This window comes from Oncorhynchus masou, chromosome 28 (assembly GCF_036934945.1).
Source record: "Oncorhynchus masou masou isolate Uvic2021 chromosome 28, UVic_Omas_1.1, whole genome shotgun sequence".
Lineage (NCBI taxonomy): Eukaryota > Metazoa > Chordata > Actinopteri > Salmoniformes > Salmonidae > Oncorhynchus > Oncorhynchus masou.
This window is the reverse complement of record NC_088239.1, coordinates 27,262,131-27,279,229: the sequence shown is the minus strand read 5'-3', so window position 1 is coordinate 27,279,229 and position 17,099 is coordinate 27,262,131. Positions and strand designations below refer to the sequence as shown.

The window sequence follows — 17,099 nt, the reverse complement described above, 5'->3', positions numbered from 1 at the left end:
GTCAAAACAGTCACTCATACAGTCACTTAGGGTTTTGTAAAAAAAATATATATAAAAAAATAAGAACCAATGATTTTCTGAGTCAATGGTTGAGAATTTGTGAAATGCACCACCACGCACTGTATTATATATGAAGAGCTGGATACGCATACGTATGGCATATTCTAAGAACCTCGTGGCTGCGTCCGTGTTGATGTACACACGAATGTGCCGGTCCATCTCTGGCTGTGTGTCACTGAAACGGTGAGAGAAGTGCATCAGGTTTCATTAGCGTTTAAATCCTGAGACGAGGATAACGGTATGATTTCTTCAGACTAGCCGTTCAAGACGAATGACTCTTCTTCGGGAGATGTTCCCGCAATTAAACGCGAGATTGTGACATCCTCCGAGTGAAAATGAAGCGCTCCTCTCCAGAGACACCAATTATATCAGTTCATGTGGATAGCTTTGTCGTCTAACTACTGAAGTCAGGTTCTTCTAGAACTCCGTGGAAGAGGTTACAATGTTACTGGACTTTGTTGTGGGACTGGACCATTTTACATTGATATCCCCACACCTTGACCTATTGTCTATCTATTGTTCGGTGTGAACATTATTTTTCGGTTTGATACCCCGACTGCTGGTTTTCATGATTGCACATGAATGTGTTACAAACATTTTTGAGTGAATGGTTTAAGATACAGTAGTGATGATATCAATTTGATGTTCTGCTCCTCTTCCTTCACCAGCTACCTCATCCCTGAACTCCCAGCTTCAGCACCTGCAGCAGCTTCAACAGATACAACAGCACCACCAGCAGCAACAACAGCACCATCACCAACAACAGCAACACCATCAGCAGCATCAACACTCCCACAGCCACGTCCACAACCAGCTGTCGTCGCGGGGTCACATGACCTCGCCCAGCCTACAGCCGTCCTCCGTCTCAGTCCCCTCCCCTGGCTCCGCCTCCTCCACCACCTCCATGACCGGCTCGGGCCAACCCCCGCTGTCTCCGCCGCTCAGGCAGAACCAATCACCGGCCCGAAGCCTGCCCTCGCCCGTCACACCGCCCATGCCACTGCAGGTGAGCTCACACTACCCTGTTACTGTATGCCACTGTGTTAATCCCAAAATGATCTTTAACTTGTGTTATCGAAGTTGCAAGAGTTGTAGCTTACCTAGGCCTACTTCCTATTGCTGCTGCGTCTTTGACGCCCCCATGCAAAAACTTCAGCCAGTGAATGTGTGTTCGAATAGTCTTACTAGTGGTGGTATTGTGATGATATGGTGTTGTGGGGTGTATTGTGGAGAGACAAAGGCCAATCGTGACATAACACAATGTTGATGACTACTCATTAGACCCTGTTTGTCTAGGTACTGTTTTATACTTGATATGATTCCAGAGCTAGTGTTTGACGCCTGTCAGGCAGCTCTGCTGTCAGTGTGGAGACATTAAAATGTGCACCTACTGTAAATGACAAGGTCATCTTTCAGTGAGAGGGTTATTCAAAGCACACTAAACTGAGTTGCGAGCCATCGTGCATTGTTTTTGAACTCCTCTTGGATACATCAGGTTCTCATCAACGTTTATCAGTCCTTTTTTATCTTAGCTGCCCTTCCCTCATCCAACCTCCTTTTTTCGTCAGTTTGTCTGTCCATCCATCTCGGCCCCCTTCTGTCCGTCTGGCTGTCAGTGTGCGACGATAATAACCTATTTTATATCCCTGTGGTTTCATTTCTGGTGGAGCTCGGCCAGGGTCGCCTCCTTCTCCCTGGCCACATTCATCAGCGTCAGGCCTTTATTGGGTTGTGGCGCTGCACCCTTCTTTATGGCCAGGATGAGTACGGCCATTTGTTTCCCCCTTGCACCCCTCTCCGGCCCTGTCACGGCCCAGTGAGACTCAGCAGGAAAAACAGACGCCCGCATTTAATGGCCTCCAAAAGCTGGCTAGCTTCTGCCTGCCTCCCAGACCTAGACACCAACCATATACTATAACCACAGTCTAGCGCATCCATTCCCCCCATAGGGCTCTGGTCAAAAGTATATAGGCAATAGGGTGCTATTTGGGACGAACACACAGTACTGGTCCACTCAGACACAGCCAGCATAAGGGCCAAAGCCTTGCAGTAATAACGTTCTTTTCTGGAGTACATAAGTGCTCTGATGTGCATTACAATCAAGCAAAGCTCCCCTATGTCATCTTTGAATATTTTTTCATTTTTTAAAATAATTTCAGGTCTAGAAAGCAGAGCTACAGAGATCAGTCCCTGCCTGACATACCGCAGTGCCTGACGTACTCACAATTCAATATAATTCTCCTCTGTTTACTAGCACAATTAAGGAGCTATCATAATCTATTTGTACTATAATGAAATCCACTAGTTTCACCACCAGACCTCATCCTTACTATTGGATTAAGAAGCTGAGATCCTGATTATGATGACTGGGGATACATTTACATTTTAGTCACTTTGCAGACACTCTTATCCAGGGATAGAAACACAGACAGACAGACAGACAGACAGACAGACAGACAGACAGACAGACAGACAGATAGATAGATAGAGATAGATCTGCACCCTCCATCTTGTGTGTGTGTGTGTGTGTGTGTGTGTGTGTGTGTGTGTGTGTGTGTGTGTGTGTGTGTGTGTGTGTGTGTGTGTGTGTGTGTGTGTGTGTGTGTGTGTGTGTGTGTGTGTGTGTGTGTGTGTGTGTGTGTGTGTGTGTGCCAGGGTTGCGTCCCAAATGGCTCCCTATTTACTGCACTGCTTTTCACTACTTTTTCATAAGGCTCGGGTTTTAAAGTAGGACACTATATAGGGAATAGGGTGCCATTTGAGATGCACTCTAGCAAAGATAACAGCTCTCATTTCATCTCATTATTATTCACACACACATGACCACTCAGCCATTCAACCATTTGTTTTAATAACCACAGCCATTAGTTTTAATAACCAGAGGGCTTGTCAGATAGACAAACATTCATTAGGAGACTATTACTCTCCTAATTGTTCACCACTGGGAGGTGAATAGAATCAACAGCTCTAGATGCCTGTGAGCTGATTCTCACTGAATAGAGTTATCAGGACCAAAATCTCAATTGACATAATACACTACATGACCAAAATATCTCATTCCAAAATCATGGGAATTAATATAGAGTTGGTCTCCCCTTCGCTGCTATAACAGCCTTCACTCTTCTGGGAAGGATTTCCCGCTAGATGTTGTAACATTGCTGAGGGGACTTGCTTCCATTCAGCTACAAAGCATTAGTGAGGTCGGAGACTGATGTTGGGCGATTAGGCCTGGCTCACAGTCGGTGTTCCAATTCATCCCAAAGATGTTCGAGGGGGTTGAGGTCAGGGCTCTTGCAGGCCAGTCAAGTTCTTCCACACCGATCTAGACAAACCATTTCTGTATGGACCTCGCTTTGTGCACAGGGGCATTGTCATGCTGAAACAGGAAAGGGCCTTCTTCAAACTGTTCTCACAAAGTTGGAAGCAGAGAATCGTCTAGAATTTAACTGTATGCTGTAAAATCTCCCTTCACTGGAGCTAAGGGGCCTAGCCCAACCACGAAAAACAGCCCAGAGCATTATTCCTCCTCCACCAAACTTTCCAGTTGGCACTATGCATTCAGGCAGGTAACATTCTCCTAGCATCCACCAAACCCAAATTTGTCTCTCCGATTGTCAGATGGTGAGGTAGCCTAGTGGTTAGAGAGTTGGGCCAGTGAACAAAAAGTTAATGGATTGAAATCCCTGAGCTGACAAGGTAAAAATCTGTTGTTCTGCCTCAGAGCAAGTCAGTTAACCCAATGTTCCCCGGGTGCTGTGGATGTTGATTAAGGAAGCACCTTGCACCTCTCTGGTTGGGTTAAATGCAGAAAACACATTTCAGTTGTACAACTGACTAGTTATCCCCCTTTCCCTGAAGTGTGCTCCAGAGTCCAATATCGGTGAGCTTTATACCACTCCAGCCGACGCTTGGCATTGCGTGTGGCTGCTCGACCATGGAAACCCATTTCATGAAGCTCCAGACGAACAGTTCTTGTGCTGACGTTGCTTCCAGAGGCAGTTTGGAACTCGGTAGTGAGTGTTGCAACCGCGAACAGACGCGCTTCAGCACTCCGCGGTCACGTTCTGTGAGCTTGTGTGGCCTACCACGTTGCGGCGGAGCCATTGTTGCTCCTAGATGTTCACAATAACAGCACATACAGTTGGCCGGGGCAGCTTAGCAGGGCGGAAATGTAATGAACTTACTTATTGGAAAGGTGGAATCTTATGACGGTGCCACGCGGAAAGTCACTGAGCTCTTCAGTACAGGCCATTCTATTGCCAATGTAATTTTTAAATTTTTTATTTTACCTTTATTTTACTAGGCAAGTCAGTTAAGAACAAATTCTTATTTTCAATGACGGCCTAGGAACAGTGGGTTAACTGCCTGTTCAGGGGCAGAACGACAGATTTGTACCTTGTCAGCTCGGGGATTTGAACTTGCAACCTTTCGGTCACTAGTCCAATGCTCTGGAGATTGCATGGCTGTGTGCATGATTGTATACACCTGTCAGCAATGGGTGTGGCTGAAATAGCCGAATCCACTAATTTGAAGGGGTGGCCACATACTTTTGTATATATAGTGTATGTACAAACACTTTTCAATTCACATTAGCAACAGGAATGTCACAAGCCGAGAAAGGGTTTGTTTGGCGTTCTTGCTTCGCAGCTCAAAAGTACCGTAAATGTCAGAGTAGCCACTAGCCAGGAGGCTAACTATTGCAAACTATTCCACTAGCTAGCTAGCTACTAGCTAACATTAAGCAAGCAACTCTTCATGCATACATTCATCCATGTTTGTCAAATGTCAAGTTTAGGCATTAACTCCACATTTTTAAGGTTAGGCTTAAGTTTAGGCATTAACTCCACATTTTTAAGGTTAGGCTTAAGTTTAGGCATTAACTTCGAAGTGCTAAGGTTAGGCATTAACTCAGAATGATTAACGTAAGGGTTAAAACAAAAATCTCAAAACAACTTTCTATTGCTGGATTCAAACATGCAATCTTTGGCACTGAACGCAGGTGCTTACCCCTAACCTTAAACTTAAGCCTAACCTTAAACTTAGCTCTAACCTTAAAGTTAACCCTAACCTTAAACTTAACCCTAACCTTAAAATAGTGGAGGTAATGGCACCAAAGGCAGATGCTTACTCCCATCCACCAACCCCGTCCACAACACCGCAGCAAAACTGAGACCTACTTGAAGTTAACAGCGCTCACTGTTGTCCCTAGTGGCCGGTTTTCACATCATCTCCCAACGAATACTGACCTGGCTGTAATTATTGCAACATAGTATACTTGAATAATGCAAAAAAAAAAAAATCATGTGCAGACAATTACAGGTCTGTACACTCATTATTTTGCTTCAAGACAAAAGCAAAGAGTTACTTCTAGCTAAACTTTCTTAGCTTCAGTAACTGGTTGTTACTGCAGTTTCAGGGAAAAACTCAATATAACAAGTCTCAAATATCTATACATTTCAGCTGTTTCAAAAACATTGCTCTGCTATTACCATTTACAGTGGTGATTTGAGCATGTACATCTTGGTGGGGCAAACTCCCCACTTTTTTGTTGTTGTTGATGCATGCCAGCAAATCCACAACACAACACTAAACAATACATGAATTGCACTATAACGGTGACAAACGGTGCCCGCAAATTGTTAGGGTCTACACAAAGATGTCCCAACAGCAGAGCTTTCTTTTCAGCACCAAGGAGTGAAATCTTACCACCGCTACACTTGTCTATCAGCGGAGCCTTGTCTTTCAGCGAAACAGTTCCTTCAGCCTCATTTACTGTCTTTTTAAAAAACATAGCTGATATGGCTGACTTGCTTAAACACATGCGGTTTCTACTGACAACTGAGATGTAGAAACCTTGGCATAAGGGAACAGTGCACCGACGAGAGGCAATCAGTCATTTCGATGAAGACATTAATGAGCGAGCTCGGACGGACGTAGTCAATATCACTATTTTATTACAGCGACAGAATTCAGAACATGGACCGTTCTTACAATATTCTCCCTGTACACCAAATCAGAATTGTAGGAGAAATAAAAGGGGCAGACAAAAGGGGCAGATAATGAAAGCTCTTACATTACTCAATGATTGATTACATTTCTCTAAAACAGGCTATAGGCTACATGTGCACCACCAAGTCAGAACAGTAGGCTAAATTATGAGGGGGAAAGGGACCAAATTATTAGGGTGAGGCACATGGGCTACTAACAACTTACTACACAACATACACTTAGTATTACTTTCTTAGCTACAGTATACTGTACATATCTCCCTGGCATATTACATAATTTATGCAGCAGCATACAAGAGTTTTGTTGTGCTCACTTGAACAGGAAAGTGGCGAGGCGGTGCTTCTTATGAGCAAATTTTGTCATCTAACTTTGTCATTCAAGTCTGCCATTCTCTGGATTTATGGTGCTTTCATGACAACTGGGAACTCGGAAAGAAACAAGGTCGAATCATGACGTCGGTGATCTTCAGGTCGGAGCTCTAGAAAGAGGCCAGAGTTCCCGACTTGGAATTCCGAGTTGGATGGCCGTTCAAAACGTATTTTCCCAATCGGAGCTCGTTTTTTTTTCAGAATTCCCAGTTTTCTTGAACCTACTGAAGTCTGAGATTTCCCAGTTCAGAGTTTCCAGTTTTCTTGAACCTACTGAAGTCTGAGATTTCCCAGTTCAGAGTTTCCAGTTGTTTTGAACGCGGCAGAAGTCATGCTGGATTGACAACATGGCCCATGTATTCAGACTTTTCTGGCGTATGGTGTTGCATATGAATGTTTATCCTTTTAAGCTTGGAAAAGAGACTCTTAAACCCTGACTTGGACCACACACCCACTCCACTATATAGCAGGCTAGTGATTGCTTTGCAACGCTTGCAGTTGGCCACTGATTCTTTCCAAACTCATTCTTGAATTTGAGATTTCCAACGTGTTGTGTAATATTTATGTCCAATGGCCTATGAGCACCGATAGGTTTTATCTATAATTTCTCTTCACATGACAAGGATTGGAAAGGATTTGCCAGTAGATTGTTGACTTGATTCATGATGATGACTGCTTGCCTAGCTTGCTAGGTAAGATTTTGAAAGTATAATGTTGACATGATCAGTCCAATCAAAGCTAATGGAGATGTTTCGTGATTTAACGTCATTTTATCTGGAATGACCAATGACCCTGAGCCTGCTTGGATGGGCACTTCTAATGTAAATCTATGGCAGCACCCAAGGGACGTGGTGAGACAGAACCCTGAGCCAATCACGGCGCAACCAGAGAACATTACCAACCCCTACGCTCCATATTTTCCCACTGGCTGCCCCACCACCACAGAAAGCACTGAGTGAGGCTGAAACACCTGCCTTACTCAAGAAAGCAAAAAAGAGACCATGTTTGTATGCGGCTTTATTAACTACGTTTTTACATTGTTTTCAAACTGATATGTGACACGTATTACTGCCAAAATGACATCCAAATCAGGCAACAACACCACAAAAATATATACAGTTTATATATATTTTTTTATTGCTAAACAGGTGTGGCTCAGAACAGGTGTGGCACTGCCCCACCTGCCCTGAATTACGGGTTGCCACTGACCATTTATATCCTACTGTAGTGTTGAGCTCAACGACATATTGTGTTCACACTACCCTGCTCGAGGGGTCAACTGCGAGTGATGTGCGCGATCTCCGGAGGTAGCGCTCTACACGTGATAATTTCGCAAGTTTACTCTCTCGAGAATCAATACCTCTTGAGAACCTCTCGAAAATAACCCTTTGCTATCGCCAATGTGAAAACGGCCTTTGTATGGCGAGGGCAGCACAAATATCCACTGGCGTACCAATATCAACATTACAGTGGATGAAGAAAAACAAAACGGTTGCTTTGAGACAATGCTCCCTTGTTTTTGTTTCAGTAGAGTAGCCTAGCAGCCCTAAGGTTATTGGTGGACTCTCCGCAGTTTAACGTGAGTTTCACTCTCCCCACTCCTCAGTGTGTCTCCACCACAGAAGCCTCCACTACGCTGCTATCTCTCCCATCCCTCTCCAGCATGCTGAGTTCCAGGCAGTCACAGGCAATGGCCTCAGCCTCCCTCCACAGTGATGACAAATAGACAGGGAGGGAGATTATGAAATTTGCTTAAGTGTGTTAATAGGCTGATTGCTGCAGCCCGGGCTGAATTTGCTGGAAGTTGATTGATTAGAGGCGTAGGTTTTCTCCACGCCCAGCAGAGCTCAGGGATTTGACGGGGTGCGCGGCGCTCGCCAAGTCTGTTACAGCGGAATTGATCTTAATTAGATCTGAAAGACCTGCCACAGCAGAATAGTCACGGCGATTAAAATGAAAAACAGGAGAAATTACTGATCAAATGAATCATAATGTCGGGCTACAGCTGTAGGTCTGGTGTAATTTGCCAGTCCACTGAGTTACATCGGCCCCGGCAGGGAGAGGGAGAGAGAGGCTGCTACATACTGATCCGGCGGCAGCGGGAGGCTTAGGCCAGCCCATCAACTCTCTCTTATTCAATTCGCTGAGCCCAGGCCCTCGTGACCCCTGCGTGCCATCCACTGGAGCTAGCACACACACACACGTATACACACAGATGTTGTTTGCATGTACACATACACACACACACACACGCTCGCGCACACAGACATACACAGGTTTGCACGCGCAGACGCGTGCATACTGTACACGGGCATGTACACATACTCACTCATCAAATTTATATTTATTCATCGCCTGCTTCGTAGACAACAGGTGTGGACTCATAGTGAAATGCTTAGGTACGGGACCTTCCCAACAATGCAGAGAGAAAGAAAATAGGGAAATAATAGAAAAGTAAAACACATAATAACATAAGTAATAATAGATACACATTGAATAATGATAACTTGTCTATGTACAAGGGGTACCAGTACATAGATGTGCAGGGTCACGAAGTACATACATGCATTCTTCCACATGTTATCATTCTCTTCCATTCTTGTTTTATTTGTTTCTTTTCCTGAGTTCTCATTTCCCCGTTCCTGCTTTTCAATAGAAAGAAGAATATCTCTTTGCACAAACTGTCTGGTTGGTGAGCTCCAATGCGCAGTCTGCCTGAACATTATCTGCTGTTTCTTGTTGAGCAACAACTTCCAGAGGCTCATGTACAGTATCTTGTATTTTCCAGCCTAACACTATCTTTTGTCTTGGTCTGGGCTGTCCTGTCACACACTATGTGTTGTGTGTTCACTAATAGCCCTTGACCTTGGCGCAGTGTCTAGCGGTGTCTAGCTCTGTGGTTTCAGGGCTTACAGTATGTCCTGTCTCTATCCTCCATCCTCTATCCCTTCGTCAGCTTCCTGCCGTTTGTCTGGCCTCCCCCCTGCAGTCCTCTGCTTTCCTCTCCCCCGTCCCTGTCAGAGCTCCACACTGGGCCTGTCCACTCTTCTCTTTCCCGCCATCCCACAAACTCACTGGGGTAATTACACCCCAGAGCCCTGCTCTCTCCCTCCCTCCCTCTTGTCCCAGCTCTCCACAATTTACCATCAAAATCTCTTTCTCTCTCTCTCTCTTCCTCAGTAGACCCCGACATCACAGGGCCGCGGGGCCTCAGACCCACAAGTGCTGCAATTACCTGAGCCCTCTCTCTCCATATCCTTTTCTCGCTCCTTCTTCCTTCTCTCCTCTTCTCTCCCCTCCGCTCCTGACTCCCCGTCAGCAGTCCCTGGCAATCAGGCTTCATTAGAGCCCTCTCGTGAAAACCCATCGTCACCAAGGTCAGCACCTGCCAACCACAACAGGCTTTCAGGGGCCTGGCTGTCTGCACTCCCTCCCTCCCTCCCTCCCTCCCCTCAGTCGGTCTCCAGCCCATCTCAACTGCTTTTGTCTCCAGCTGAGGCTCCTTCAAACACCCGTGTCACTGTCTTCCGCTGCAGCGCACTTTTTCCTTTGTCAATCGCTGTTAGAATCAGAATCCTCCAATCTGCCCCTTTCCTCTCTTTCTGGGGTGTGGGGGGGGTATTCCTATTATATTAACATGTGTATTAAAGGGCTCTTCCACGTCGATTCATTGATTTTCCAGATCAGGTACGCGCCTGCAGCCCCTGATAATTCCACCGTGTATTATATCTAAATTAAAATGACATGCCCCTAGCATGCTTAAATGTACCCGTGATTTCCATTTTCCGGACTGACTTAAGTCTATGAAATTGTCCATTTACGTCTCAGAAATCTCATGAGAAAATCAAATCTTCTGTAGTGAACAAAAATACAGTGTTAGAAGTCATAGGCTTAAAACACACACCACTGTCATATGGTCATATCGCAATTAACTACTAATGGATTAAATACGGCAGAATTGATATCAAATTTCATAAAGCACCACATCAGATGAATTTGTTGTTTACAAATATTACTACTTTTTATAAACTTGTGTGTAATTGTGCTGCTGGGATCTGCCGAAGGAAGAAGGCTCATGTGTAGTGCCGTCACTGCCGTCTAGTGCTAGAAGTAGGGCCCTGTGAGTAGTCGGGATCCTTTAGCTGCTCAGGTTGGGAGGGGGTGGAGGGAGGTAGTCTCATTAATGCACAGGGGATCCAGCTCTTAAGAAGGCAGAAAATTGCCTTACGTAACGACCTGCGCACCACCACCACAATTTAGAAATACAAATGTGCACTGTTGACTGAAGCAGAAAATAAGACTGTTGCCCATCAACAGACAGCGCCACATTTTCCATATGAATAATTATACTGCATAAGGGGAGCCAGATGAGGGAAACAGCCTGGCCATGACAGCACTGCTACTTTTATTTACTTCAAATGAGAGGGATTAGGGCCAAGGAAATATTCAGACTCAGGCCAAAGAAATTTGGGATAAGTCCCAAAAATAAGCATATTCATGTTTACTATATTTTCTAAAAAAAACAATTATACTTGGAATCAGGAGAGAATAAGCAGGAAATTAGAAATCCTCCAACCAGGATTTATGGAAAACCTGTGAATTTATTTTAAGTTCCCGGAATTGTGCAATTACTGCCATTCTTGAATTAGGGATGTAACAAGCAGGCAGTGGGGTAAAATAATTAAGTAGTTATTTTGGGGTATCTGTACTGTAGTTTACTATTCATATTTTTGACTACTTTTACTTTTACATTCCTAAAGAAAAGAATGCACTTTTTACCTCATACATTTTCCCTGGCACACAAAAGTACTTGTTACATTTTGAATGCTTAGCAGAACAGGAAAATGGTCACATTCGCAAACATAAAGAGAACATCCATGGTCATCCCTACTGCCTCTGATCTGGCCGAGTCACTAAACATACTCTATATATACAAAAGTATGTGGAAACCCTTTCAAAGGAGGGAATTCTGCATTACACAGTTGAAGTCGGAAGTTTACATATACCATAGCCAAATACATTTAAACTCAGTTTTTCACTATTCCTGACATTTAAGTAAGTAAAAATTCCCTGTCTTAGGTCAGTTAGGATCACCACTTTATTTTAAGAATGTGAAATGTCAGAATAATAGTAGAGAGAATTATTTATTTCAGCTTTTATTTATTTCATTACACTCCCAGTGGGTCAGAAGTTTACATACACTCAATTAGTATTTGGTAGCATTGCCTTTAAATTGTTTAACTTGGGTCAAAAGTTTTGGGGAGCCTTCCACAAGTTTCCCACAATAAGTTTGGTGAATTTTGGCCCATTCCTCCTGACAGAGCTAGTGTAACTGAGTCAGGTTCTTGGGCTCCTTGCTCGTACACGCTTTTTCAGTTCTGCCCACACATTTTCTATAGGATTGAGGTCAGGGCTTTATGATGACCACCCCAATACCTTGACTTTGTTGTCCTTAAGCCATTTTGCCATAACTTTGTAAGTATGCTTGGTGTCATTGTCCATTTGGTAGATCCATTTGCGACCAAGCTTTAACTTCCTGACTGATGTCTTGAGATGTTGTTTCAATATATCCACGTAATTTTCTCTCCTCATGATCACATCTATTTTGTGAAGTGCACCAGTCCCTCCTGCAGCAAAGCACCCCCACAACATGATGCTGACACCCCTGTGCTTCACGGTTAGGATGGTGTTCTTTGGCTTGCAAGTCTCCCCCTTTATCCTCCAAACATAACGATGGTCATTATGGCCAAACAGTTCTATTTTTGTTTCATCAGACCAAAGGACATTTCTCCAAAAAGTGCAATCTTTGTCCCCATGTGCAGTTGCAAACCGTAGTCTGGCTTTTTTATGGAGGTTTTGGAGCAGTGGCTTCTTCCTTGCTGAGCGGCCTTTCAGGTTATGTCGATATAGGACTTGTTTTACTGTGGATATAGATACTTTTGTACCTGTTTCCTCCAGCATCTTCACAAGGTCCATTGCCGTTGTTCTGGGATTGATTGGCACTTTTTGCACCAAAATACGTTAATCTCTAGGCGACAGAAGGCGTCTCCATCCAGAGCAGTATAACAGCTGCGTGGTCCCATGGTGTTTATACTTGCGTACTATTGTTTGTATAGATGCACGTGGTACCTTCAGGCATTTGGAAATTGCTCCCAATGATGAACCAGACTTGTGGAGGTCTACAATTATTTTCTGAGGTCTTGGCTGATTTCTTTTGATTGTCCCATGATGTCAAGCAAAGAGGCACAGAGTTTGAAGGTAGGCCTTGAAATACATCCACAGGTACACCTCCAATTGACTCAAATTATATATATATATATATATATATATATATATATATATATATACTGTATATATATATATACTAACTACATGTATGGGGACATGTGTATAAAATCAAGCACACAGACATGCAATCTCCATAGACAAACATTGGCAGTAGAATGGCCTGTACTGAAGAGCTCAGTGACTTTCAACGTGGCACTATCATAAGATGCCACCTTCCCAACAAGTCAGTTTCTGCCCTGCTAGAGCTGCCCCGGTCAACTGTAATGCTGTTATTTGTTAAGTGGAAAAGTCTAGGAGCAACAACAGCTCAGCCGTGAAGTGGCAGGCCACACAAGCTCACAGACTGGGACTGCGGAGTGCTGAAGCACGTAGCGAGTAGAAATTGTCTGTCCTCGGTTGCAAAACTCACTACTGAGTTCCAAACTCCCCGTGGAAGCACTTCAGCACAATAACTGTTCGTTGGGAGCTCCATGAAATTGGTTTCCATGGCAGAGCAGCCGCACACAAGCCTAAGATCACCATGCGCAATGCCAGGTTTTCAGCAGGTTTTCTTTACACAGCACTCTGTTACTATGTACAGCGACATGCTCACCTATTTGCTGCTTCCCATCTGTGTTTTGGTGCTTGTTCCTCTTCCCCAGCCAGCCTTCCTCTCCCACTGAGTAGAGAGTAGAGGAGTAGAGTAGAGTAGAGGAGGCTGAAGAGGAGGCTGAAGAGAGGCTGAAGAGAGGAGGCTACCAGTCCAGAGCAGACGGCCAGTAGACAGACTTGGTGCCCAGATCAGCCCACGCTCACATTGGGTGCAACACACAGTTGAGCCTTGGAGATGGGGAGCTGAGCCAAGGCTCACTTAACAGTGGATACAGAATAGGGTTTCTTTAATTATGAGGGTAAGCCGTGACATTGAGTCCCCCCCCTCCAGTGGGCTCCCAGACACAGGCTACGTTCTAAGTGCTCCGCTCCACTGAGGAGGCCAATCCTCCCGCAGGGCGCGATTCTGCCGCCTGTAATTTCTGATGCCCATTAGTGACCACAAACAGAGCATCGGGCTCACACAAGGAAAACAGCCACATCGCACAGCAGCAGCATCGCAAAGAGCCTCCTATTTTAATTGAATGTTATTACATTATGGCATCATGCTAAGACCAAGTCAAAAGTCAGAGCTAAATATGACCAGAAATGTTTTATTTGCATGTTATGTTGGAATTAGATGATCTAATTCAGGCTTAATGGGGGCACTCAATAGCTGTACTCTAAACTGCTGATACACCATTGGAATACAGGAAAGGGAAGCTCCATCATGTATTTGTCCAGGTGGGTGATCTTCTGCTCCATTTCATTAGCAGAGTGAAACTGATATGGACGATTCTGTGAATGAACCAGAATTCGAAGTCAATCATTTTACTTAGTTTTTCCTCAAGCAATTTTTGAGATCTGTGTTGAAACAATCTTATGGCCGAACAGCAATGCTCAAATACGTTTACAGAACATCTGATCGTTTTCTTGCCTTGGTACCTGACTTGCATATCTTTGACCACCTTTTGCGAAACTTTCAATCCAAATGTCATCGGTGAATTCAAAATTCACCGTTAAGGGTTCTGTTCACAGAATACAATGCATTGTTTTCATCAGAAGTGAAATGTGTGCAATTGTGTTCACTGTTTCCAGCCATCAGTAAATACTAGTGCACAACATTATAAATCACCCCATCAGTGTCATACCATGCAAATACAATATATGGAAGGATCTAGGCCATGGAGACCGTCTAATTGTTAGGATTATTTACAATATTGCAGACATGCAGAGAAGGAAGTTGGGTGGGTTCGTTTTTCTTCGACATTGTGGCCTTCCATTATATATCTTTGCATTGGAGTGGATTGAGGCCTATACATTCATATCAGTTGTGTTTCTCCATTGTATTCACCTTTCCGTCTTTCTATTGTGGATAGTGTGACAGAATACAGGGAATTGGATTGTGATGATACTGATGAATGAATCCTGCACACAATGTACTTATGTTTTGCCAAAAAAATGCAATCAGGGATAATATTTGATTTGATGTGAATGAAATTGTTTGGTGAAATATTCATAAAAGGAGATTAATTGCCCATACTTCTGCAACCTTTGGATAGTTGTACTTTACTAACAGCAAAGAAAATGTATTAATCTACTGGGATTTTTAAAATACTAACTTTCTGTTTTGTCTGCTTGGACTCAAGACATACAGTAAATGTGGCTGTGCAATTTTGACGGTGTAATATGGTCTGGATGAATGTATTAATGTTTTGAGAAGGCAACTTACTGTTTTGCAAAAGGCCACAGAGTTCTGTGTCTTGCCGACTCTGTTTTGAAAATCAACAACATTGTTCCCAAAAAAATGCTTGTACACGTTTGAGAAAAACTGAAACGTGTATGTGTGAGAGTGTGCGTGTGTCTGTCTCCGTGTGTGTGTGTGTGTGTGTGTGTGTGTGTGTGTGTGTGTGTGTGTGTGTGTGTGTGTGTGTGTGTGTGTGTGTGTGTGTGTGTGTGTGTGTGTGTGTGTGTGTGTGTGTGTGTGTGTGTGTGTGTGTGTGTGTGAGCGGTGGGGTTTATTGATCTGGGGTGACCACGTCTCGGCCATGGAGCACCTCTCTTGTGATTAATCTCTGGACTCAGAGTCAACCAATGACACGTGACAGGCCTCCCCCTCAATCTCCCTCATTTCTCTTCATTATAGGCTGTGTTGTTGGACACCACAGAGGAGAGTAATCATTTACCTTTATTGTGTTTATAAAGCCGGATCATGGATGACCCTTTCTATATTGAATTGAGGACATGGAAAGATCACCGGTCATTGATTAGGAGGATATTAAAGTCATTCAAATGCTATATTTATATGTCAAACAACAGCAACGTGGAAAGAGATGTCATTTCTACGCCAAATGAAAAATAATGGAGGTTACCGTGATCATGTCATAAAAAATTGCCAAAGTTAAGCAATACATTTTGTTTACTCTTGTTAGGTGATTGCTGTTCCTTAACTTTTTGGACAGAAATGGTTGAATGCACACCCAACATAATTTCATCCCTCTCCAGGGGTTGTTTTCCGGACAGTAAAGCCTGGTTGCAGACGGAAAAGCACTTCCTAATATGAAGAGTCTCCATTGAGAATGCTTTTAAGTCTAGGACTGCTTAGTCTGTGTCGGAGAAACCAGCCCCTAGTGATTTACCATGTGAATATCTGGTTTTGTTATTCAGTGCATTTTTGACCGGATGTTTCATTTTTCACTTACTTTTGTGGTAAACTGAGAAGTAGCACAGACCAGGAACGCAATGCCTCCACTTCAGACTCTCAGCCAGAGTAATACTCTCTCTGCCGTTTCACATCTGCAGCAGGAGAGGAAAGGTGGCTTTAAACAACAACAAAAAAACTCATGTTTCTCAACTTTACAACCATACGGAAATAACTGCACCAAATGATACTTCATGAAACCGGAATGGTCAGCGAATTTCCACGAATAGTACTTCATCACATAGCCAGTGGCCGTAAATGTAACACACCTGGAAAAAAATACTAATATTATGGACCATTCCTCAAGCGGTGGGAGAAATTAGAATGAAAGGGATGTTATATGGTACATGTTGTAGCCACACAGTCTGTGGCCCCTCTGAACAGAGGAAATTGAACATTATAGTCCCTGTTGTGAACTCTCAAGCCCCACAATTATCAACACATGCGCGAGAACAGGTTTTACTTAATGATTCAAGCCTTTGCTCATTTCACACGAGGCTAGCGAGAGAGGAGATTGGCGGCTACTCTCCTGCACTCAATCATCCCTTTATAGTTAGCCCCAACCTTTTCACCACTGCTCTTGCTTCATTTGCATTCTGCCTCATTCAGTTCATTAAATATGGCCATTCTCCCCGCCAACTAAGGATGTCTATTACCTGGAGTTAATACATCTTATTTGATCAGCCCAACCACCCTCTGTTAACTAGTTGTCGGACTGCTGGGATAGGATGACATCACTCCGTTAGCAAGCACCACTCTCCACTCCCACCCGTCTCTGGTCCACTGCCAGTAGAATGGTCCGTATGGCTACTGTTGTCTTGTGGTGTTGTATTGTCATGGCGTTTACTGTCCCTGGCGTTCTGTACGCCTTTCTAGCTTTCTCTTCCCTCATCGTCAATGTTCAATGTCCTTTCCAATGTTGATTTGTAACAATGGCCCATAAGTAGAGTGGTAACAGAGGCCCATCGGTGGCCCAGAAGGTGCTCTGAGGACCTAGAGTGAAGGAGCAGTGTGTGAGCCTCAGTCACCCCAGCCAACCCAGGGACTAGAGGTGTTTGGGAGGGCCTAATGGCATTTCGATGTACATGAGCCTAGTGGCGGAT

General features: G+C 44.0%; 1 protein-coding gene across 1 annotated transcript in view; it reads left to right on the top strand.

Annotated features, from left to right (window-relative positions):
- The window catches only part of LOC135518556 (POU domain, class 6, transcription factor 2-like), an 86,778-nt gene that overhangs the window by 41,956 nt on the left and 27,723 nt on the right, over positions 1–17,099 (top strand). The window contains exon 4 of the mRNA XM_064943723.1: positions 729–1,066. Within this exon, the coding sequence (XP_064799795.1) occupies positions 729–1,066 (338 nt within the window). The remainder of the gene's footprint in view (positions 1–728; positions 1,067–17,099) is intronic.